Source organism: Periophthalmus magnuspinnatus, chromosome 9 (assembly GCF_009829125.3).
Source record: "Periophthalmus magnuspinnatus isolate fPerMag1 chromosome 9, fPerMag1.2.pri, whole genome shotgun sequence".
NCBI classification, from domain to species: Eukaryota; Metazoa; Chordata; class Actinopteri; order Gobiiformes; family Gobiidae; genus Periophthalmus; species Periophthalmus magnuspinnatus.
The window spans coordinates 6,992,587-7,019,459 of record NC_047134.1 but is presented as its reverse complement, the minus strand read 5'-3'; the positions used below and the strand labels follow the sequence as shown (position 1 = coordinate 7,019,459).

Here is a 26,873-nt window from a genome sequence, read left to right as displayed (position 1 = left end):
TTTTACTCTATGGAGGCAAGCAGAAAAGTTCCATAGTGCTTAACCCTCATGTGTTCTTCCCAGTAGAGTTACATTGAAGTTGTACTGGGGTCAATTTGATGCCAGTTTGTTCCTCTTATTACTCAGGCATAAATTAACTTTTTTTTTTTTTTTTTTTTTTTTTTAAATACATTTTGGCTCTATTTTTAGCCTGACTTCAGACAAATCCACTGATAGCACATTTGCCTTACATTTATATATTTAGAGCCAGTAGGCCTTGATTATGTGAAAAGAGTGCATTTTCGACATTTTAAATTCCTATAACTCTGAATTTACATGACTGCACTTGGCAAAGTTTTTGAAAAATGTCAGATTTTTGAATGAACAATGTAAGTCTATGGACAGTGGAACTATTCAATTCATTTTCAATTCATTTTATTTTTGTAACGCCCAAAATCACAACAACAGTTGTCTCGAAGGGCGTTCATGTTTTGGTTGATGGGGGAAACCAGAGTACCCGGAGGAAACCCATCCAGACACAGGGAGAAACATGAAAAACTCCGCACAGAAAGGCCTGGGCGACCCGGGGATCCAACCAAACCTTCTTGCTGTGAGGCATGAGTGTTGCCACTCAGCCACCGTGCTGCCTAAACACAAAAACAAAACAACAGGAAAAATCAGACAAAACAAAAAAAATCGGCCAGGCGAGTAGGAGGGAGGGGTCGGAGGAGGGCCAGGCGAGGAAGAGGAAGACGAGGCGAGGAGGAGGAGAGCCGGGCGAGGAGGATGAGAGCCAGGTGAGGAGGAGGGCCAGGCGGGGAGGAGGAGAGGGTCCAGCTGTCATCGGGGCATCTGAAAGAGTTACACTCCACAGGGGGAGTGGGACAGGGGACAACATGTGAATAGCATTGCTGATGAGAAAATAGGACAAAGCAGAGGATAGTGCTCAGGTTGCCATACTTCCCCCAGCTACTTATCTCCTACTGCAGCCTATCTTATCCCGGGTTTTAATGTCCCTAACTCCCTCACTATGTAACCTGGTCATACACTATACCGAAGAGGAAGGTTTTAAGCCTGGTCTTAAATACAGAGACTGTGGGGGCCTGTTTAACATCAGCAGGGAGTTGGTTCCATAGCACAGGAGCTTGGCAACTGAATGCTCTCCCTCCCACTGTACTTTTGGACACTCTAGGAACCACTAATAGTCCTGCATTCTGAGAGCGGAGTGCTCTGTTTGGCTGGTACGGGACAATAGCATCTTGCAGATAGGATGGGGCCATACCGTTTAGGGTTTTGTATGTCAGGAGGAGGACTTTGAATTTGATTCTAAGCTCAACAGGAAGCCAGTGCAGATATTTTAGTACAGGACTGATGTGGTCTCTTCTAGGCTAGGCTTAACTAGGCCTTGTCTAAAGCAGGATGAGGTCGACCACTACAGTATCACTCTAAATATGTGACTGGAACTTTAAAACAACTAAAAACACAATTCAAAGAGAGTCAGAGCCTCCTACATAAGACATGTCCTACAGAGAACTGCACCTCCATAAGACCTGTCCTACAGAGACCTGTCCCTCCATAAAACATCTCCTCTGATAGACAGAGCCCAGGATCTATGCTGCTGAGTGAAGATCGCTGACATCTGTGCAGCCAGTGACCCCCAAAAATGCTTAAGGGGGCATTTTCTTTATGTAATAAGAAATAAAATATAAATATATAATATGAAAATGAACATTTCTACAATTGACTCCTCAGGTTGAAAACAAAAGGCCCAAGTTACACTAATAATGGACTGTCATTCTCACTCACTAAAGTCTAGTCAAATGCGAAACTGTTTTGAAAAGGCTGTTTTTTATACAAATCTTTCAATAATTCTTCAAAACAGATTTTAGCATCAGAATTTATCTTGAAATGAAATGACTGACTGTTCAGAGCCATTTGACTCTGCAGGTAACAGCAGCTCGTGTTTGGGGCCATGTAAGTCTGTGGACAGTGAAACTAGGCTTTGTTGGAGCTGTCAGCCAGAGGAAGCTCTCTGTCCATGGGTTTGAATTGAGTGTTTTACTTATTGTAAAGATCCAGTCACAGATTTACAGATGAGATTAGATTACTGTGTTAGTCCTGATCCTGTTTTAGACTAAGCCTAGTTCCACTGTCCTTACATGGACTAGACCAGGAATAGACCAGAGCTAGACCAGGATTAGACTAGGACTAGACCAGAACTAGACCAGGACTAGACCAGGCCTTGTTCTGTGCTTCTGCACTTTCACTCTTTAGGTCAAACTGGTTGAATCTGCAGAAACCAGCAACTGCAGCGTGAAGGGCAGAGGCCAACTGCTTTCACACCTGCAGCTCAGAGTCATCCAGGTTTAATGCTGGATTTCAGATGACATCACACCATTCTATAGGCCAGTCACAGTTAATATAGATGGGACAGCAGTTAAAACTGATACTGTTCATTTAGAACATTTTTGTTCTAATTCAGTCAGTTTTTTTTAATCTAGTCAACAGTGTTGTCACGATATTTCAAACTCGATTTTGATATTAAGGAATAGACTTGATACTAGATACAGATTCTGATACCACTATAATAATAAAAGCCCCTTTTCTTTAGACAATAGAATGTGATTTTCCACAGTAAATGATGGTACTTTCTTTTCTATTCCCATGTGTCCTTATATCTGTGTAATTCCTCAGTGGTCCAAGTAGTTTCCATAGTGGTCCATGTGGTGTGGTGTATACTAGGCTATGTGTCTTATATTTGTTCTGGTACAGCTCAAGATCATTCTAAAGATGTTCAGGAAAGGTTTATTTCTGTCCTGTGAAGGGGACTTTTTTAGTATCAATACCTGCTAAAATGAGTATCTAATTTTGATACTAGTTTTAGCATCGATTAATATTTGATTTGGATACTTTTGACGACCTGACTCCAACTTTGATCCCCAGTTATTTTAATATCTTATCTTTACATGTTAAAACATGTGGCAAAGGAGCTGTGGCAGCAAATGATGGCAGAATGTGAGGCAGAGGGGCTGCCTCACATCTTGAACAAAATGTGTTTGTCATAAATCATTGAAATTTGGTACACATTCTACACATCATAATGAACAAGAAAGCAAATGAAGACATGCCTGTATCTCCAACCCTGCAGGTGGGACGTTGTTAGAAAATGTCTCATTGGAACGAATGGAGTAGTAACATATAAAAACTGATTTTGGTGGGAGGGGTGATGTAAGTGGGAAAAAGAGGCAACATCTTCATGGTGATGTATACCCTGTGGTTGCATGGAGTGGCAAAGGCCTTTATCACCCCGTGCAGCTTTATCATCATTGTAACAGATATGGTGTTTAGGGCATTTTGAGAGACCCCACCTTATGTTTAAATCGGAGATACATTGTCTTCCTCTCAGACGCCTTGTCCCTGTTATAACCCTGTGTGTGGCCTCAGGCGTGTCTCTAATGAGCTCTGGGTCCTAACTTTTTTTTTTTTTTTATTATGGCCCAATCCCAGAGGAGAAAGAAAGAGAGAGACAGCAAGAGAGAGAGTCCACAAAGCTCCTGTCGTCTCACCTGTCTTTTTTTGCTCCTGGACGCAGCATCTCAATAAAACAGGTATGATTCATAGATTTACACTTACAGTTTGACAAGATTTGTCAGGGATTAAATGTTGTTGTTGTTGTTGCTGTTAATATTGTAACAAATATAATACATGTGTAACATGTACATGTTCTATCTATGTGTTTAGTTTGATTTAACTCACAGGGACAATACAAATAAAAACATGCAGCTAACTAGAAGAGGGGTTATACTGAAGTCCTTTGATAGGCTGATATAAATATTATCGATAGAGTACTTACTTGTTTGGTTAATGGACAGACATGATACAATATGAATGTAAACACACCAGATTATAGCCAAAGGTTCATGTCCATCTGTTGCCCAAAGAGCTGGGGTCACAAAGGGCTGGGCACACAAAAGGGTCAAACAATAAAATAAATACATTTCATATATACAAGAACATGCACAATTCACTCTTCTTTTTTCTATAATTTCACAGTCAATTTGGCCACACATTCAATGACATCTACATCGTGTACCCACCCCCTTCATGTTCAGCCCATGCATGCAAATATGTCTCCAAAGAAAATCTATTAAAATCACAGTGCCACTATAAATGGGTGCATGTTTGGTTTGACCATAAACAGTTTTTCATTTAAGTGTACATAAGACATCTTCTCAGTGTTAACTATCATAACTATCTATTCCATAGATTCCACCTTGGACAGATACTACCTTCCGACCTAAGGTCTGTGGGGTATACACAGGGTATACACAGGTCACCTCTGGTGGGGTGTTGCATGGTCCTTTCTGAATTGTCTTTATATTTAATGCACTCCTTTAATGGTGGTGCAAGGGAGTAAAGACCTTGTAAATCAGACATGCTCTTTTACCATGTTGTTAAATCCAGTAGTTTACAAGTAAATTAATCCAATCACTTGTCCACTCCCCCATCCACATACAATTATCGTGCTATTGTCATACTATTATCACACATTTGCATATGTTTGACACATATTTACACGCATTTACATATAATTTACATATATTCACAAACAGGTGTTGCATTCATACAGGGCGGTTTAATGTGTCAATGATATTGTATGTAATACAACGAGTTCTTGGTCTTGTCACTAATAAAAATGATCAGGTTCAGCATTTTTGAATTTACCTTTTGGGTATTTCATTGTCAAGTGCAATGTAAACAATAGGAAAATGTGACCCCATCTGGGAATATGACATCATCATATTCTAGGACCTGACACAGCCAATGAGAGAATCAGATCAGATATGGTCTAATAAATCAATAGTAGGAAATGACCATGATGATATGATTTTTATTGAGTAGAAAGTTGAACTTAATATAAAAATAGAAATATAAAATATAAATATGAATAGCCAAAAAAAAAAAAAAAAAAGAGTCTTGTCACTGTCTGACCATTAAGAACTGACTTAGCTGGAATTACAACAGGTGAGCTGATTTGGGTTGTTAAACAAGTCCTTCTCAAATAACATTAGCCAACAATTTTTTTTCAGTCACTCTCATCTTTTGGTTGAAAATCAAACTCCTAAACAGGACCATGAACACTCAGATTGGTCACAAGCTCCTAAAAATGTGTTCTTTAAATCAATTTAAGTTTCAGAAAAAAAAATAATAATAATAATAATCTAAAAACTTATTTCACAGTGTCACCATGGTAACATTCATCTATAGAGATGTGTGTGAGACAGGATTGTATGTGAGGATTAGGGTTGTGCATGAAAATTTGGGTTGAATGTGAAAGTCAGGGTTGTGTGTCTGTAAGTTAGGGTTGTGTGAGGGTTAGGGTTGTGTATGTGAGTTAGGGTTGTGTGTGTGGGTTAGGGTTGGGTGTGTGGGTTAGGGATGTGAGTGTGAGTTAGGGTTGTGTGTGAGAGTTGGGGTTGGGTATGAGGGCTAAGGTTGGGTGAGAGGTTTAGGGTTGTATGGGTTTGGGTTGGGTGTGAGGGCTAGAGTTGGGTGTGTGGGTTAGGGTTGTGTGTGAAGGTTAGGGTTGGGTGTGTGGGTTAGTGTTGTGTGTGAGGGTTAGGGTTGGGTGTGAGGCTAGGGTTGTGTGGGTTAGGGTTGGGTGTGTGGGTTTGGGGTCGGTGTGTGGGCTAGGATTGTGTATGGGTGTGGGTTGGGGCTGGGTGGGTTGGGTGTGTGAGTTGGGTTGTGTGTGAAGGTTTGGGTTGGGTGTGTGGGTTGGGGTTGGGTGTGTGGATTAGGGTTGTGTGAGGGCTAGGGTTGTGTATGTGAGTAAGGGTTCTCTGGAGGATGTTAAACCGCAATAAACAGCTGTAATCCTGCTTTTACACCGCTAGGGTTATTTATTAATTCATTTGAAAATAATTTCATTTAAATCCTTCTGTTGTCCCTTAGGTCTTCTCATCATTTAGTTTCCTGCCTTCTCTTTCCTCTCCCTCCTTTTTTTCTTGTCTCCTTTCTCTCATCTCCTACTTACTCTTCTCCACTCTCCTTGTCTCTTCCCTCCTCATCTTGTCTCCTCGTCTTCTCCTACCTTCTTTCCTTATCATGGCGGTGTCTTTGTGGCGGCGCTCACTGGAGGAAGTGTTCTCTACAGCGACGGCAGCAGGCAGAGTGTGAGCGTGCCTCAGGAAGCACTGTCCCGTGTTACTTCCTGTTTCCAGCAGCTGGCCTCGTCATTGGGGAGCTCAGCTGATGACAGCTTCCCTGCGAGAAGAGCTGCACAAGACGCGCTCTCTCGCCCACCGCATCAGCCAAGGTCCAAACCCTCACTGCATCAGTCAACACTACCCCTAAACCCTAACAGCATGAACCCTAAACAATAAATGCTAAATCCTAACACACACCTAACCCTAAATACTAGCACCCTAAAACACTAAAATCATGAACCCTAAACCAGGGTTCTCAGACTCGCAGCCCGTGGGCCAAATGCGGCCCTCAAAGTGCCGCTCGAAGTACCCAACTGACGAAGGGGACTCTTCCGTGTAGCCGCCCTTGTGCTGAAATGGGCGATAGTGGCTCAATGGTTAGAGTGTTGTGGTCGGAGGGGCCGATGGTGCAGATTGGCAGCCTCGCTTCCGTCAGTCTACCCAGGGCAGCTGTGGCTACAATAGTAGCTTACCATTCATCAAGTGTGGAAATGAATGAATGATGACTATAGTGTAGTGCTTTTGAGAGGCTTTGACAAGCCTGTAAGTGCATTACAAGTGTAAGCCATTATTGTTATTATGGGACAACACTTGTCGTGCCGGCAGTTACGCAAGCCTTTAAATGCACCGTACGAACAGCACTTTGAACGGTTCATTTTTTCTAACAAAGCTTTTCTTGTGGAAAACCTAATGTGGCCCAGCCTCACCCATACTCTGCCTCCAGCGGGCCCCCAGGTAAACTGAGTTTACCTGGGAGACCCCTGCCCTAAACCCTGAATCCTAACACCCTTAACCCTAACCGTGAACTCTAAACACTGACTCACTAACACCCTAAACTGTAACACCTTAAACCCTAACATCCTAAACCCTAAGCATTGAACCCTAAACCCTACAACTTAATACACAGATGATAGACAATGTTTGAGGGCCCCTATTCCTGTTCAAGGAAGATTATCTTTCCAAACAAAAATTGCTTCTTTAACTCCCCTCTCAAACCATTTATTTTCTCTGGCTAAGATCTGTACCTTTCTATCTTCAAAGGAGAGCCTTGAGATGGAGATGTACGGCGGACTGTGTTGGTACATTCTCTTATGGAGTAGCTGTTTAGTTTCTACAGTGTAACCTCACTGGACTCCTGTTTTTTTGGCAGATCTATTGAAAGCCCACTTTGTTTATCAACAAGTCAAGAGGCCTTTCTCCACGTGTTGTTCCTACTTCACTTTCCCTCTGTGTTTGTGGCTACCACTTAAGCTCTGTGTTGTAGAGTACAGATAACTCTGAGTTTGTGCTGCAGTGGATGGTGTGAATCAAACAGCAGGTATTGACCAGTGTGTGTGGGCTTCCTGAAAATTTCTACGTGGAGACACCAGACCTCTCCTATAGTTACTAAACAATCTAAGAAGGCCAGTTTGTTCTCCTTTGCCTCTTCCGATGTGAACTTGATGTTTGGAATCCACAGCATGAATATGTGCCATAAAGGGTTCCAGATCTTGATTTTAATCCAGTTGTCATCCATGCATCAATACCAATGCGTGGGTGGAATGCCTGGAAATGAGGCCAGTGCAACCTGTTATCAAATTTGTTCCATATATAAGTTAGCCATACTGGGAGAGACCAGTGAGCCCATGGCACAGCTGTCGATTTGCCTATAGCAGTTTCCTCTAAATTGGAAATATGTAGTATTTAAACAAATTTCCAGCAGTTTGCAGATTTGGTCAGGTGACAGTTTAGTTCTCTCTTTTATCTTAATATCCTGCAGTAGCCTCCTCTTTGCTGCCTCTACCACTACTGATATGGGGATACAAGTGAAAAGAGAGGTCACATCAAATGAAACCATTGTCTCATCTGAATCAAACTGGAGATGCTTGACTTTGTTCATAAATTATGCTGTGTTCTCAATATGGTGCTCCGTGTTGCCAACTAGAGGAAACAGGATGGTCTTCAGATGGTCAGATTGTATGTGATGAGTCTGTGAACAGGAATGGGGGCCTTAGACATTATCCCCCATCTATAACTCCATCATCAGACCCAAAGCAAACAAACATAACAAAGAGAACAACAGAGCAAGCCATTAGGGCCATCTATAGGGTTGAATGTGGGCCATTAAGGCTGAAACTGTAAACAATAGCTGTGTTTATATATAACTCTAAACACTAAACCCCAAACCGTAAACCCTAAACCCCAAAACACTAAACCCTCTAACCTAAAACTCACTAAACCTTCTAATGTTAAACCCCTAAACCCCCTACAATTCTTCTAACCCCTTAAACATCTAAACCCTAAACCCTTCTAACCCTAAGCCACAAATCACCCCTAAAACCCTAAAACCCTCTAACCTTAAACCTCTAAACCCCTGAACCCTTTAACCTTAAATACCTAAACAACTAAACCCTCTAACCCTAAAACACTAAACCCCAAACCTTTCTAACCCTAAACCTCTAAAACCCTCTAACTTAAACACCTATACCCTCTAACGTCAAACCCCAAACCTCTATACACTAAACACTAATCCCTCAAACCCTCTAATCTTAAACCCCTAATGAAAACACTAAGACCTTAACCTTTCAAAATATTTACACTCAGGACAGGCCTGAGCAGGACCAGGCCTGAGCAGGACCAGCCAAAGTTCCAGCTCTGACCCTAAAATCTCCTCTGTTGCAGGTTTGGCCCGTCGCCTGATTCGTCTGTTGTCTGCCTCTGACTCCGCCCCTCTGCATGACCCTGTGACCTCCAATGACCCCACCCGTTCCTCTGACCCCGTGGCCTCCAGTGAGCCCGCCCCCTCCTCTGACGGACAGGTGAGCGAGCGGCTGTGGGTGAACTTCCTGTCTGCAATGGAGTGCTTCCTGTCTGACCTTCAGAAAGTGAGCGATCTGATTGACCAGTTCCCTCTGACACAGCGCTCGGACCGCCGCTCTCTGATTAACAGCGGTAACTGCAGCCTTTGTCCTCACAGTTTGTGGCCTTGTTTCTTGTGGTTATTTATCTATTAAAGTCAAACTTTTGATATAAAGTGCTTTTCATACAAATGTAACACAAAGTACTTTACAGTCATTAAAAAAATCCCGAATGTTAATTGTTTGTTTGTTCACAGGGTGTAAGGACGGCGTACTGGGGCTAGCAGCTGGTGTGGCAGCGGTTCAGGCTCCTTGGATCAGTTTGGACGAAGATCCTACTCCAGACCTTCAGAACCACATCCGTACTTTAGACCATGATCTCCAACATCTGCAACAGCGGGTGAGACTGTGGAGGAGCGGGGGGAGAGAGGTGCAGGAGGGGTTAGGGGGCTGAGGGGGTGAAGGAAGATTTAGAGGGGGTGAAGCCTTCACTTCAAAACATGAGTATAAGTTGTTAAGTTGTTCAGTGACAGGGCGTGAGTAGCGTCTGGAGCTTTGTGCTTGCAGCTGGTTTGTTGCCTCAGCCCTCTCCAGACAGTGGCAGCGTTGTTAGCAGAGAACTTTTGCTGGAGCCGCTTAACATATTGTTCTGAAGAATGGTTTCAACTTTCTATATCCATGAAATCACGTAGGTGATGTGCCACCGTGAGAAAACTACATACTATACCTTTGATTTATACTTCATAAATGAAATAAATGTAATACAGTTTAATGAGGATTGGCTTCATCATTCATTTGTATGTAAGAAAATTTACAACGATCGCACTGAAGCAGAGAGGTGTCTCTGTTGCTTCACTTAAACAGTGAACTCATCTGACCCATAGTTAGTCACACCTGACACCTGTTCTGACCCTGTTTTGTTCCAGGTGCCTGTGGCCTTCTGGGCCGTGGAGCCCTCAAAGCCGCTATGGTTCCAGTTGGATTTGTCTCGGGCTGAGGTGGATTCAGAGCAGAGTCTGGAGGAGCTGATGACGGTCAACGCTAACAACGATGTCACAATCTGCTGCCACTGCTGTGTTTGAAAGAGAGAGAAGGGGCAAAAGAGGGGGCAGAGCGAGAGAGGAGGGGCACAAGATGGGGTAGGGAGAGAGGAGGGGCAATGGGAGGGGCAATAGGAGGGGCATGCGTTAGTCTCCTGTTACATTTGTTACTGTATGCTTTTTAACAACTATTACTAAAGATTTGTGTTTATTATTTAGTAGTGTCTATTTTCATAGCTTCATTGCAATGTCAACCCTTTAAATGTTTTGGTGCTGTCATATTATAAATAAAAAATGTCTGACTGAAAGAATACGATGATGACTGCTGCTTTAGGGTAATGAGGCTATCGAGCAATAAAACATGTGCAATAAACACAATAAGAGTAGTTTATCTGTATTCACATGAGCAGCAGCCAAGGGGACGACATCATCATCAAGAGGGGGTAAAAAAAGAGAGGAGGGGCAAAAGAAGGGACAGAGAGAGAGAGGAGAGGCAAAAAAGGGGACAGAGAGAGAGGAGGGGCAAAAGAGAGGACAGAGAGATATAGGAGAGGCAAAAAAGGGGCAGAAAGAGGGGGGGGGGGCAGAGGGAGGGGCATGCTCATATTCACTGCAGCGGGTCTGTCAGTACTGCAGGGGGCGCAACGGAGAGCAGGGTCAGGGTCACAGTGTGTCTCATGTCTGATGACAAAAATGACTCCTTGAGGCAAACACATTCATGGCTCTTGTTGGGGACCTGGCAGCGGGCAGGGAGTTGTAAAATGGTCTAATTCTCATCAATAACCATACCTTGCAAACTCACATCTAACTTGCTTTTTAAGGCACGGACAACAATAATGGCAAATGTCAATAAAAAAGGGTCAACACACATTACAGCAAAACGTACACAGAAAAGAAAACTCTCATGGAACCAAAGGCTAACAAATTGTGACCGTGCAAGTTAATAATATTTTGTTACTACAAAACATCTCCATTTGGAGGAGCCCCGTTGCCACTTCCAACCCCCCAGGGTTCAGCCTATAAATGTGTCTGCATGACTGCTCCCTAGGTCGGGTCCTAGCCTTTTTTTTTGTCAGTTAAAAAGACTAAGGTAACTACAGATTGAGGTAACCAAGGTGGTTTTTGCTATCTGCCTCTCTTTATACGCCATCCCTGCTGTCGATAACAGTGTTATTTGTTTGTTGTGTACTTCTGCTTTACGTGTGTATAGTCTGTGTCCTCTGTTTTTGACAGTTCCTCCTGTGGCATTAAATCTTTGCATAATAAGCCAATAAATCCATAACACCTATTTTATTTAACAGCAGCACAGGTTCTCATGTGATTGCTCCCTGTAAAAATCTTTAGCCCAAACATGATTTATCTGTGTCCCAACAAAGTGCAGTGTGTGTCCTCAGTAGTAAAACCACAGACTCTATGGACATAGCTAACTAATCTATGGACATAGCTAACGCACTAGCCGACACGTTCCAAATAGGACGTAAGCATGGGCATGATTTGGCTCCCTAGGAGTGGTACCTTCAACAGCCTTGCTCCTGATTGGCTCTTTGGTTGCTATGATACTTGTGGTCGGAATTCCAAATATGGAATTCTGCTCCAAATTTGCCCCTTTAACTACCACGATGAGCTTCATTTGGAGCTGAATGCTGTGGGTAATATCACACTCCCTCAGTCCACTTCTCCCTGTACACCAACTGCTGCACCTCCAGCCATGACTCCATCAAACTGGTTAAGTTTGTGGATGACAACACCCTCATTGGGCTCATCTCAGATGGCAATGAGTCTGCCTACTGGAGGGAGGTGGACTGGTGTCCTGGTGAAGCAGCAACAACCTGGAGTTTAACACCCAGAAGACAGTGGAGATGATTGTGGACTTCAGGAAAGTCACAACTTCACTGTGGACTCTTTCTGCTTCCTGGGCACCTGCATCACTCAGGACCTCAAGTGGGAGCCAACCATCAGCTCCCTCAAGCCAAGCTGCCAGTCCAGATGATGGTGCAGTTCTACACGGCCATCCTCACCTTCTCTATCATTGTGTGGTTCGCTGGGGCCACTGCCAGGGACAGACAGAGACTGCAGCGCATTGTGCCTCTGCTAAGAAGGTGATTGGCTGCAGCCTTCCATGTCTCCAGGGCCTGTACGTCTCCAGGACTCAGGGGCGAGCAGGCCATATAGCAGCTGACACTTCTCACCCTGGACATGGACTATTTGAGCCACTTCCCTCTGGCAGGAGGTTACGGTCCAACAGTTTCTTCCCCTCTGTCGTTTGTCTCATGAACACGTTATAATAAGTGCACTAAACTGGACACTTTATAATACCGGTCGCTTTAATAAGCCATGTTTGCACTGTTGTTCTGATGCTTCTATTGTTCTACCTCTATGTATTTTATATTTAAGCATATCTTTTAGTTTAACTTTTAACTTTGTGCATGCCCTTATTTGTATTTATTCAGTGTGCTTTTATGTTCCACTTTATCAGTGCAGTAAGTTCCTAGTTTATGAGCTATGTTCACCGACGATGGCAATAAAAGTCTTCTGATTCTGATTCTGATCCACAGCCGTTCCACAGCACCGCCTCTGATATAAAGTGGTTTCTTCTGTTTTTTTGTTTTTTTTTTATTCCTGAACACAAGCATCGCCACTGTAGGTCATAACCCATGCCAGAACAAGAGCAAAACAACAGCAATCTCAATTCACCAGAGCCAGTCTCCAAAAAGAGACCAGTACCTGACAAATAAAAAATTCCTATCAACGTGTCGGCATAGCAACCAAGTGTCACATACAAATGCAGTTATGTTAACAACAACAACAACAACAACAACAAAAGAGGTCAACTCTGAACTAAACACAAAATATCTGATGATTACAATAATATCTGAAATAACTGAATCATATTTTCAGATGGTAAGCAGACGGTTTGTCGGTCTGTAACCTGACTAGCTGAGTGGTGAATGGAGGAAATGTTTTTGTTTGTTTTGTTTTTTTTTCAGAATGATTCGAGGAATGCCTGCTGTGGAGCTGACTGTTTTGTTTTTTTTATTGGAGCCTGAGGTGTAAAGACCAGCATTACAATTTTAAACCAGTAATGTAGTGATATTAAATTTAAAAAAAAAAATAAACAAGACAAACAGTAATAGACAGTGAGAAGTGTCTGTATTGTTGGTAGATGCAAAAGTTCATGTTCCCCAAGTTCAGTTCTTAGTAGCAAAAGCTCTTGGATGAAATTGCAGTTGTCCAAGTTTAACAAACATATATATATATATGTTTGTCTTGTTTATTTTTTTTTTATTTAATATCACTACATTACTGGTTAAAAATTGTAATACTGGTCTTTTTTGTTTTATTTACACCTCAGGCTCCAATAAAAAAAAACAAAAAAACAGTCAGCTCCACAGCAGGCATTCCTCGAATCATTCTGAAAAAAATAAATTAATAAAAAAAAATATATACATTTCCTCCATTCACCACTCAGCTAGTCAGGTTACAGACCGACAAACCGTCTGCTTACCATCTGAAAATATGATTCAGTTATTTCAGATATTATTGTAATCATCAGATATTTTGTGTTTAGTTCAGAGTTGACCTCTTTTGTTGTTGTTGTTGTTGTTGTTGTTGTTATATATATAGGGGCGGGTAAAATCTGCAGAAGGATGGGTACATATGAAATCTTTTTTTTTCTACTGCATAGGATCTTGGTAGCTCACCATCAAGAGATGAATTGGAGGATTGTAGTCCATATTTTTCAATCCAGGACAATGCACAATTTGTTACATACATACATACATACATACATACATACATACATATGCAGAGAAAACATATTTTAGCAATATATAATAGTAAATTTATGTGTATTTCTACATCACAAACTCCAACCCCAACATCCTACGTCAGCATTCCACAGTTAACACAGTTGTGATTCATGTTGGAACTAATGATCTCTGTTTGCAGCAGTCAGAAACACTTAAGGACCACTTCTTAACTCTCATCTCCACCATCCATAGTCTAAATAAAAAATGCATAACCTCTGGCCCACTCACCCCACCTCGCTTTGGAGACATCAAATTCAGCCGCTTAAGACAACTTCACATCTGGCTCAAATCCTTCTGCACCACCAACCATATCCCCTACATAGACAATTTCCTTCTGTTCTTCTAGAGACCCGGACTGTTCAAAAAGGACCTTCTTCATCCAAATCTCCATGGTTCATTTTTTTTTTCCAGAACATACAGCTCACAATAGAATCTACATGACGGTTTTCTCCAGAAATCTCATCACCATCGTCCACGCCATCAATAGAATCATCACATCATACTCCGGTAATTTTCAGCAGACAGCGGCCTATTCACAAAAACTCTTACAATCGTACAGTTAACATCAATAATTTATCACAGCTCACCAAAATTAATTTATCAAAGATTCCTCCTACTCATCCTCCTTCAACAATAAACATGGCACTTTTAAACGGCCGCTCTCTGCTGAACAAAGCTTTTATTGTCAATGACTTGATTTTAGACCACAAACTTGACTGTCTCTTTTTAACGGAAACTTGGTTGGGTGGAGATGGACCGGTTTTTCTCAATGAGGACCCCCCCCCTCTGATTTTAACTATGCTTTTTCAATTAGGGGTAGTAAAAGGGGAGGTGGCACTGCTTCTATATGTTCAAGTACTCTGGCCACCAAACCTATTTTATTTAATCATTTTACAAGTTTCGAATACCACGCAGTTGTTTTTAATAACCCACAAATTTTAGCAGTAACAATTTACAGACCACCAAAAAAGTGCAGTAATTTTATCAATGAATTTTCCGAATTCTTATCAATTTTACATAATTCTTACAATATGATTATTTTAACCGGTGATTTTAATTTACATGTAGATATTTTAGACCCTGTTGCAAGGGAATTTTTAAATGTTCTTGATTACATGGATTTTACCCAGCATGTGACACAGCCAACTCACAACAGAGGACATCACTCATGGCCTGTCTGCGAGTGTGTCCTCTGTTGTTGACCTGGCTGTGTCTGATCATTTCTGTGTGTTTTTTAATATCACTGGTTTTATTCAGCGGGAGACCTCTGTGGGAACTGTGAGGAAGCATCATCTTACCCCTGAAGTGGCTGCAAATTTTATTCAAATTTTAGAGAACACTCCTCCAATTGTTTTACCTGCCTCCTGTGATTTTATTGTTGATGATTTTAACAGCGAACTTAAATCCACTTTAGACACAGTTGCTCCTCTTAAATTAAGCAAGGCCCCCTCCAAACCTGTGGCACCATGGAAAAATGAATCAATAAAACAACTCAAACGAAATTGCAGAAGGGCAGAAAGAAAATGGAGGAAAAACAAAATCACAATTAACTTTCAAATGTATAACCAACATCTAAAAACATATAATAACGCCATCAGAAACAATAGAAACTCATATTTCTCCAAACTAATCACAAACAATAAAAATAACCCCAAAATTCTTTTCTCCACTATCGACCATCTTACTAACAGTAATTTTAACAATTCCAAACTCCCTCCCACTGACTCCCTTTGTGAGCAGTTTGCAGATCACTTCATGGGAAAGATAAACAAAATCAGATGTGACATTTTATCTAACCAAACCACTGTTTTTAACACATCTGATTGTTTGTCTTTACCAGAGGAAACACTGGACAGTTTTGTCCTGGTTAATGCTGAGAGGCTTGATGAAGTTTTCTCCTCAGTAAGACCCACCACATGTCTTTTTGACCCCATTCCAACACGTTTTTTCAAGTCATTTTATGAATCATTTAGAGACGAACTTTTAAACATGATGAACTACTCTCTTCAGACAGGGGTCTTTCCCACTGCTTTTAAAGCTGCAGTGGTGAGGCCCCTGCTGAAGAAGAGCAATTTAGATTTTAATGATTTTAACAATTACAGACCAGTGTCTAACTTACCATTTTTAAGCAAAATTTTAGAATAACTTGTTTTTACCCAGCTTAATTATTTTTTAAACACACAGAACATTCTTCAAGAATGTCAGTCTGGTTTTAGAGTAAACCACAGTACAGAGACAGCCTTGACAAAGATTTTAAATGATTTTAGAATAAATTATGATTCTAAACAGGTGACAGTGTTGGTTCTACTGGATCTAAGCGCTGCCTTTGATACAGTAGACCACACTATTCTTTTAAACAGACTCAAACACCTGGTCAGCCTCTCTGGTACTGTACACAAATGGTTTACTTCCTACCTCACAGACAGAACATTTATGGTAAGTTTAGACACCTACTCCTCTCAGGTTCATAAAATCACATGTGGAGTGCCCCAGGGTTCCATTTTAGGTCCTATACTTTTTAACCTGTACATGCTCCCTCTTGGTGATGTCATCAGGAGACACGGAAATCAGCTTCCACAGCTATGCAGATGATACACAGCTTTACATCTCCATGTCTCCTGATGACACCAGCCCAATGGATGCTCTTTTTAACTGTATTTTAGACATCACATCCTGGATGGCAGAAAACTTCCTCCAGCTTAACCAGGACAAAACTGAGGTTTTAATCATCGGTCCTGAGGCCCAGAGAGAGAAACTTTTACCCAAATTACAGTCACAGTCTTTTAATCCATCATCACAAGTAAGAAACCTGGGCGTTATTTTTGACTCTGAGCTGACTTTTATTCCACACATTAAAAACATCACAAACATTGTTTTTTACCATTTGAAAAACATAGCCAGAGTCCGTCCCATTCTCTCTCGGGCCGCTGATGCATGCTTTTATCACCAGTCGTATAGACTGGTGTCCTATGGGACTAACAGACACAGACACCTGTTCACAATGCACCATGGGAGTCACAGACACTTATTTACATGCACTCTGGGAATGTTCACCAGTTCAGGGTTTTTGGAACACAGTTACACACAAACTCACAGACATCCTGAGCTGCAGAATTCCTCCCTCCCCATCCCTATGTTTACTTGGCATTATTACAACTTTCACCATACCACCTAAATATAAAAACAGTTTGTTGACATCTCTAACTATCGCCAAGAAAATAATTCTACAAAACTGGAAATCAAAACAGTCAATAAACATCAAACACTGGTCTAACTCGCTCATCCATCACATTTCAACCTCTCAAATGACAGCATACTTTGAGGATGACATACCGTCTTTCATGGAAACCTGGACACCATTCATAAACCACTTCAATATTGTTTTCAATCAGTCATCAATATCAACAACATAAACTCCACCAATAGACTATTATAACACCATTAACATAGTAATTATGAGAACGCCACGCACACTCCTATACACACCCCCATTCCTACAAAGACACACACACACACGACATTATGTAAACTTTATTACAATAATTGCAATCATACCACCACTATTGCTGTATACCACTATTATTGTTGTGTTATTGTTTTCATTGTATGTACACGTTTCTATTGTTGCTGTCACTACTATTATTGTCATTATTATTGCCTTATTCATTAACTAATTTATTTATTGAATTAATTTGTGGTTCTGATGGAGATAAATAAATGGATGAATATAAACACACATATTAAATATTAAAATAAAGAACATGAATTATTAAATAATAATTTAAATATACACACACACATATATATATATATATATATATATATATATATATATATATATATATATATATATATATATATATATATATATATATATATACACAATAATAACAATTATTAATCATAATAAATTAATTATTAATCAATAATAATAATAATTGACAACAAATACATAAAAAGATTAGGGTTAGCAAGGAATGGGCGCGTTGCTAGGGGGTACTGCCCCTTGAGTGCGGGCTCACCAAAACCTTGCCTCTTTTAATGCATTGTACAGGACACGCATGCACACACATTTTAAATCTAAATAACCAATACCACCATTAGGACCACAAAACTAACATAGAGCAATATCGACCAACACTGAGTATGACAGCAATAATAAAACCTGTTATCGTTATCTTTACTTTTATTATTAATATTATTAGTATTACTTCTTTATATCCGCACACACACTCATATACTCCCCCCCCCCCCCCCCCCACACACACACATATTTACAAAGAAAACCAACCAAGACAGAATAATGCAGTACTGTACTCCCCCCCCCCCCCCCAACACTTTTACACATCAACACAACTTTCTCTGTAAATAGTAAGCTGTAAATATTGTATGTGTTTCTATGTCACTGGGTGTTCTTCAAAATTAAAAAAAAAAAAAAAAAAAAAAAAAAAAAGGACTAGAACAGGACTAAACCAGGGCTAAACTGGGACTACACCAGGACTAAACCGGGACTAAACAAGGACTAAAACAGGACTAAACCGGGACTAAACCGGGACTAAACCAGGACTAAACCAGGACTAGAACAGGACTAAACCAGGACTAAACCGGGAGTAAACCAGGACTAAACCGGGACTGAATCTGGACTAAACCAGGACTAAAACAGGACTAAAACAGGATTAAACTGAGAACCAGGGCCAGGCCTCTACTTTGACAGTGTTTAACTCCAGTTGTGTTTATCTGTGCATGTAAAAGGAGTTTATTCTGCACTTTTCTCTTTTAATGTTAATTTTATGATGATTATGTGTGATTATGTTTTGATTTGTCATATTGTGATTTTAATGTCTTATTCTGTAAATCAGTCTGAATGACCTTGTATATTAAAGGTGCTGTATAAATAAACTTCCTTCTCTTTAAAAAAAAAAAAAAAAACAGTCGTATAGACAGTAGTCTATACGACTGTTTTTTTTTTGTTTTGTTTTTTGCCCTGCTCTCTGGTCTTCCCAAAAAGGCTATTTCAGGTCTACAATTATTACAAAATTCAGCAGCCCGTGTCCTGACTAAGACCAGGGGGCGGGACCACATTACACCGGTTTTAGAATCCCTGCATTGGCTCCCTGTGTGTTTCAGGATCGATTTTAAAGTTCTTTTACTGGTTTTTAAATGTCTTAATGGTCTTGGGCCTTCTTATCTTACAGAACTGCTTTTATTCTCTGGGCCCTGGACTGGTGTCCTGTGGCTGCGGGTGACCCTGCTCCTGGTGCAGATCGTTCCTCTGGTGGCGCTCTCTCATCTGGTTCATCTTTATCCAGACTATGGCATTTAAACTTATTTTAATGAAACCAAAGGTATTTTAACATGTGTTGGGGTGGGGGGTGGGAGTGTGCGTTGGGGTGGGGGGGTTCTCTGGTTGTGTTTATTGATGTGTTGGGGTTGGGTTGTTTGGCTGTGAGGTGGTTGGGTGGGTTTGGTGGGTGGGACTGATTTTAATGCACTGTAAAGCACTTTGTGTTACATTTTTCTTGTATGAAAAGCGCTTTATAAATAAAGTTTGTTGTTGTTGTTGTTGTTATTTATTTATCTTTATTTATACAGGGGAACCCAATGAGAGCTCTTGGGCTCTCTTTTTCATGGGTACCCTGTTTAAAATACAATATAAGTCCATATAAAACATTAAAGACAGGAGCAGGCGTGTCTATAAAAGTTTGTCATCAGATTATTAAAAAGCGATTGTGTCACCAACGTATCCAGTTTTGCTTTTCATTGGAGTGTATTCCATTTTTGTGAAGCAAAACAGCTAAAAGCCTCTTTCCCATCTCAGTTCTGGTGCAGCTAGTCCTTATACAGTCATTTGATCTGGTATTAAATGTTCAGGTATCAATGATTAACAAGCAGGTGAGGTATTCTGGGAGTTTTTGAAGTCATCCCTTACAGATACATTTCATACTGTGCTGCTCTCTTCTAACACAGTAATGGACAACCCACTTTTTCATAGAGAATACAGTGATGGGTTTCAGATCCATCCCCTGTAATAAAACAAAGGGCAGAGTGAAAGAGTGGACCTAGTGGTTTCAAAGTAGAGGCTGAAGTCTGCATATACACCACATCCCCATAATCCAGGACAAAAGTCTGCTCATACACCACATCCCCATAATCCAGTACAGAAGTCTGCACCTACACCACATCCCCATAACCCAGTACAGAAGTCTGCACGTACACCACATCCCCATAATCCAGGACAAAAGTCTGCACGTACACCACATCCCCATAATCCAGTACAGAAGTCTGCACGTACACCACATCCCCATAATCCAGGACAAAAGTCTGCACGTACACCACATCCCCATAATCCAGTACAGAAGTCTGCACGTACACCACATCCCCATAATCCAGGACAAAAGTCTGCACGTACACCACATCCTCATAATCCAGTACAGAAGTCTGCACGTACACCACATCCCCATAATCCAGGACAAAAGTCTGCACGTACACCACATCCCCATAATCCAGTACAGAAATCTGCACGTACACCACATCCTCATAATACAGTACAGAAGACTGCACGTACACCACATCCCCATAATCTAGTATGAAGAGGAAGGTTGCTTGCACTATTCTTTTTATGTAATTTATTGGGATACAATATTTGTTTCTGTAATAAAATTATCATTTAGATTTTAAACTGTTACATACTTCTGAGCTGTTTTTTAAAGGATTAATTTTCCAAATCCAAGAAATTTATAAGTGTCGATCCTTTAAATGGATCTACTATTTAGCATATAAAGATTTGTAGCTCGCATGTTACATAAATGTTTTTTTTTTTTTAGAAAAAAATCATATACTTAGTTTTATTTTCATTGAAGGACAGTTTAAGATTTATGAAGGAATTTTGGATTTCATGAAAATCTTGATGTAGATTTAAAAGTGCCTGATCAGCATAGGGAGTATTTGCATACAAAACAGCATCATCTGCAAATAACTGCATTTGGCTTTCTTTTAAATTGTAACCAATAGAATTAATAGTAAAAAGTAGGGGGGTACTGCTTTACTTAAAGTTAGAAAATCTTATGTAAAACCATTGGCTACTACAGCCTGGGTTCTGTTTGAAAGATAATTTTGGAACCACTTACATGTAGCATAGTCAAATCTGCTTTAGACACTTCAGGAGGACTCCATGATCCACTGAATTAAAATCTTTAGTTAAATCAATAAACAGAGCTACACAGTCTTGTCTGTCATCACCACTCTACCTGTGACCCAGGAATTATGTGGGGAAGAGTCGTCAACGATGAGCACAATGTCTCCTATAGCAAAGTTGCGGATTGGACGAGTCCATTTCTTCTGCTTTTGGAGCAGGGGCAAATATTCTCCTATCCACTGTTTTCAGAATATGTCCGACATATACTAAATTTGTTTCCATCTTTTCCTGGCATAGAGATCCCGTCTATCAAACAGACCAGGAGAGAGGGAGAGCAAAAGGTGTAAGCACCTCAAGATCGTTTGGGTCACTGGACACCTTAGATATCGATCGACTATTGATAATGGCTTCTGCCTCACATAGCAGAGTGTACAGGCTTTCTTCGTCCAGTGTCTGCAGTTTCAGGGGTGCACTCAGGACTTTCTTTATGGACTTAATTAAGCTTTTCCAAACACCTCTGTGGTGAGACCTGGTGGCAGGAACAACGATTGAATGTTTTGTTGTTGAAGCCAATTATCAATCTCTTGAGCTCCCTTTCAGCACAGATGAAATTAGATGAAATTATTTTCTTTGTCCGAAGGATCTTTACTTGGCCCCTTCTAGCTATAAAGCGACAAAGAGTGTGGATGAATCTGTATCCAACGAGGACATCATCTCCAAGTGTACTGCATGAATGGTCAGGCAGGTGAATGTAATGCTCCTGTGTTTGTAAATGGAGGATCATCTGGCAGCACTTTGTTTCTAGGAAGATCGGCCATTTGTTGTTGTCCTGCAACTCCTTGTGCACGTCTGCAGGCTATACACTTTGAGAGAATCTTTCTTTTTGCAGAGTTGGCACCAGGACTTAGTTCTAAACTTGGACAGTACGTGATTGCGACTGCAATGAGCTAGGTTCTCATGTATTTCTCTGATGATAAGTCTTGTGACATGAAGATCTTTGTTCAAGATTGCTGGACATTTTGACTCTTCTTCACTTGAGATTGGACATGGACAAGAGAAGAGTGGGCGATCTTGTATAAGTGTTATCGCTTCGCCACTTCATTGCCATGGACCATGGACAACCCTACAAGTTACTGCGTGACAACAGTTTACCTTTGTTAGGGGCAACCGAGAGTTGCCAGAAATGCCAGAAATGGGGGAGTGAAACCAAAGAAATGGACATGGGCCAAATGGACCCACAGCTCCATCAAGCACTCTGAAGGTCTCTGGCACGGAGCCCATTGGCCAGAGGACCTGATGAATGTGTTGGGACTTCATCTGTGAAGGTCAACAATAAAACCTACACCAGACGCCCCTTTTTGTCAAGTTTCATTTTTACATCATTGTGTTAACTTCCGTTTTGGACACGGCAGTCTTGTTGTTCAGACACAGGAAGGTGTTCTCCAATTAAGAACTTGAATACCTTATTTACCACCATTTTTTTTATGTGCATTAATGATCCCCAAACCACTCACTCACAGACTCACTAAATCTGTCAAACACCTAAATCATGCAGTTGTTCTTGTAATGGAGTCCAGTTGTCAATAAATGTCCTCAAACTATATCATCTCCAGAGCTGGATCTTTTCCGTAGTGTTGCTGCCTCTATCAGTTAAATTCTCGATAGTGGGCCACTTAAATATTGTGCCTCCACTTCAGTCATGTCACTTTGGATCTGCAGCACTGCATCTGCCAGCACCAGTCTTAATGCGGTGTGGCTGTTGCACCGCCCATTGTGTCTGCCTTGCCAGGAGCTCCATTCCTCCAAGCCCGGGGCTTTTCAGCTTGTAAAAGTGGCTGCCACTAAATAAATAAATTCAGTTTATATTCACTTGCTTTGTCCATATATAAGAGTTCAGAAAGTGAGATCAGGGCGGGATCAAATGTGGCCCTGATCTCACTTTGCATGGAGGCAGTTTGCATGGAGTACATCTTTAGTGACCAATATGAGTATGCACTTGCTCAGCAAAATTATGCAAGTCTATCAATGAAGCCTCTGGTATATTTGATAATCAGACTTCTTTTGTGCATGTAAATGCAAAAATCTGATTCTATTAGTGATTTCTGAGTGGTCTATTTTACTGGCCATGTAAATAAATAACTGTTTGGGTTCAACCAAATTCAAAGATAGGCTACTTCATCCAAACTGTGTAACTAGTTCAGAATGTGATGGATTTTCCAAAGGGAAGAGCAACAAATGAGATTCACAATAAGACTATAACATCCTCCCCACCTGTTGTTTGTGGCTCTTATTTCTTTACTAGAATTCTGTGCCTCTTCCATATTCCACTGACAGCAGAGACATTCCCACTGCAGTGTGGAGATGTAGACCTGTGGAGCTACTGCCAAGGTCCTCAAACTAAACAACCCAAAACAGGCCACAGCAGAGAAAGTGAAAGTGCTGTATCTATGCTAGGGAAGAGCAGGAGTGCCAGGCTGCGTGCCAGCTGCAACTACCACACAAAAGAGGCATATTTCTTTGATTCTATAATCTACCAATAAACAGAGCGTGACAGGACATCAGGAGTGGTTAGGGCTTGTGGGTCTTTCCGTCCCTTTAACTGTAACTTAAGAAAAAAGAAAGAAATATCATGTTTTACTGGCCACAAATTGCGCTTAAGGCAAGGTGTTCACTTTACAATTTTGGGCCTAGCCCCTCAGAGTAGTCTGGCCTCTGATAATCTAGCCCCCCTAGCCTGACTCTTCATCCTCCTCCTCTTCAGATCTATGTTCCTCATCCTCCATAGCATCTTCAGAATTCAAACAAAATAAAATACAGCATGGTGATGATGCACTGCATTGGTCATTGATGGAGGTATTTAAGGTGACTGGATTTGATCACTCCAAAGCCATGTAAGATGATGATATAGGCAAAATGGACTTTTCTGTTGAAGCACCTCTGACAAGCTGTTAAAGGGGAAGGTTGAATTTCCTGTTAAGCAAGTGTTTGGTAGGAAGAGGGCCTGGAGAGCCTATTCCATGTTTTGTGCTATTTGAGAATCAATCAATATCATTTTATTTGTCTCCGAGGGACAATTTAAGAACATTGAGCAGTAAAATACAATAGAAAAGCTCAAACAAATGTCTCAGTGGAGTTGACCCTTCCCATCACAGGCCACAGAGCGTCATCAGTGTATAATTCCCAAGAAGCCCAAAACCTCGGAAAGCTCATACCATGTCAAAGAGCTGTAAACATCAAGTGAACACTTCCCGAAGCCTTTTCAAAATAAAACCATCTGCAGTGACAAACTACAGAAAGGGCCTTAGTGTGTTGTCATTAAAAAACCTTTCACAATAAACACCAAAAGCTGTCGGCTGATTTTTGGCATAAATGATGCACTGAATTAAGCATTTAACTTGAAATAAATGATTGTACATAACATTGGTCAATTGTATGATGTGTAATTTTATGAAGATGAGATCTCACCAATTTATTGTAGCCTAATCCATTATTATTGACAAAAATAATAACTAAAATCCAGCAGAATAGTATTTATGTGATATTTTCACCAAATTCTCTTAGGGGGAGATAAATTCCAGACCCCTATACAGCCCTACACATGGAGTGATTTTTTTTTTTCCTTTTTACAACTATGCTAAAAAGGGTTGGCGGACAGGGCTGGTGATGGGCCGCTGGGTAGATTTCAGAGCCCCAGTCTGCCCCTGAATGTAATAATAATAATAATAATAATAATAATAATAATAATAATAATAATAATAATAATAATAATAACAACAATACACTAACCATACAAACGTGAACAGCACATTAATAAACACTCCCGACCCTGTTGCATCTGCATCATTGGTGCTGACTATACTGCAGTCTGAGGGATGAGCCCTGGGTTACTGTGAGCAGGCTTGCGTCTCCACAAACATAGCTTACATGGCCTGGAAGAGAGCCTTCTCCTGCTTGGTTCCATGGAAATGTTGTTCCTTTAGCTATAATATTCCACAGTATGGCATAAAACATGGAGAGTGTTCCAAAATATCTCCATGGAATTCTGCACTTGACTTTCTGCCTCCAGAAAGTTACATACTACCACTTCACTTAAGTTTAAGGGTGATATTCCTGTGATACTGTAGAGTTTGCTTTCTTTTCGCTGTGGCCAATAAGAACAGTTACAATGCATTTTGTTATCTAGTGCTCTCTGTTCAACATAATTACATTACAGAAAACAAAAACGTTCCAGAGTTTCTTTTTCTGGTAAGCGTTGCCCGTTGCTCCTGATTGTGTTCATGGGAAAACCCTCCCCCTCAGTGATCAGGCAAGTCCAGACAAGTCCATCACTTTTACTCCAGAACACTGCAGCACTGAGCTGAGAGAGTTGATGCAATCAACACAACTGCTCCAGGCCACAGACTGCTGCCCTACCCTGAATCACTCCAGGGTCCGGGCAGGTATGGCACGGTTAACCCTCTCTTGGGTGAGTGCCAGTTGCTCCTATTTCCAGTCAGTGAGCTACACTTTCACTTTCTCTTCACCTGTATAAAAGAAGTCGGCATCAGCCCAGAGGTTCAGAGACACTTCACCACAGCAAACTCTACCACCTTAATCTGATTACCACCAGCCTGCCACACCAGCCCAAGACACCAGCCTGCCAACTACGTTCACCAGCCTACAACAGCCAGCCTCCCACCACCACTGCCAGTCAACCTTAACCATCTCCAGTCCACACCCTCCAGAGCAGACAGATGGATCCAAAAGTGTGTGTGCTGCTCCTGCTGCTGTGTGCTGCTCTCTGCTCAGGTGAGACCCTGCATTTATGACTCTCTGAAAGACCCTTTACCATTTACTCTACAGTCAATTATTGACCCACCAAAAAGATTATTGCTGGTTTACATCGTACCTATGTGCATTAGCTGCATATGTTAATTGGCAAGACTGTGTTGATGTTACTTTGTAGTTGGTGCATGTTGGAGGTTTGGCGTCATTCTAAAATGTTTGTTGTTTGCAGCGGAGGTTGCTCAGGACTGTTGTCTCAGGGTGGCTCAGCAGCGTCTGCCTGCGGGACGTATCCAGAGCTACAAGGTGCAGGAAGCTGGGAGAGGCTGTGACATCAGCGCCACTGTGTAAGTGTCTGTTTATGTGTATGTGCTCTCAGGGGCCAGTCTAACTGTGTGTTCTCTCAGGGGTCTGTCTAAATGAGTGTGGCATGTGTGTGTGTGGAAGGTCTCAGAGGTCAGTCTAACTGTATGTGCTCTGTGCAGGGCCCAGATGAAAGGAGGCAAACACCTGTGCCTGCCCCACCCAGAGGGACACCTATGGGTGCAGAGAGTCATGAAAATGGTGGATCAGAGAGAGGAGAATCAGCAGCAGTAGACTCACTTGTGTGAGCTCTGTGCTCTGTTGTAAATGTATACTACCTCTACTACCTAGATACTGTGTATTTTGAGTCTGAAACTGGCCTGCCTAACTTTTTTTTATTAAATAAACTTTGTAACTTGTGTATGTGTTGTGAACTTGTAGTCTGCCATAAGAGTGTAAAATGAGTTTCTGACAGGCCTAGTTTTGAAAATCAAGTTAAAATTAAAACTGTAAGCAATGATAAAGGGACCTCGCAACCCTTGTGACCACGGAAGGGAGAGATGCATATCAACCTAAGCTTGACATCTGATCAGTGTTTAATGTTTACGGCCCATTGTAACTTAGCAGGGGGGTACTGGAGAGACATTTTCGAAGATAAAATTTTAATCCACACATCATTTTGTCCAGCTCATCAAAATACACTACATAGGGTTTGTCTGAATCCGACGGTATTTGCAAAAGTTTCAGGAATTTTTATGCTTTCAAAATGTCTGCTTCGTTAAGAGCTCATTATGACA

General features: G+C 41.2%; 1 protein-coding gene and 1 pseudogene across 1 annotated transcript; both read left to right on the top strand.

The window, feature by feature from the left end:
• Window positions 1-6,087: 6,087 nt before the first annotated feature.
• On the top strand, window positions 6,088-10,107 carry LOC117376030 (regulator of G-protein signaling 9-binding protein-like; annotated as a pseudogene).
• A 15,308-nt stretch (window positions 10,108-25,415) lies between these two features.
• LOC117376759 (C-C motif chemokine 21-like) lies at window positions 25,416-26,485 on the top strand. The gene is made up of 3 exons (XM_033973296.2): window positions 25,416-25,797; window positions 26,006-26,120; window positions 26,259-26,485. Exons 1-3 carry the CDS (start codon window positions 25,743-25,745, stop codon window positions 26,368-26,370), a joined length of 282 nt encoding a protein of 93 aa, XP_033829187.1. The 5' UTR covers window positions 25,416-25,742; the 3' UTR covers window positions 26,371-26,485.
• Window positions 26,486-26,873: the final 388 nt, after the last annotated feature.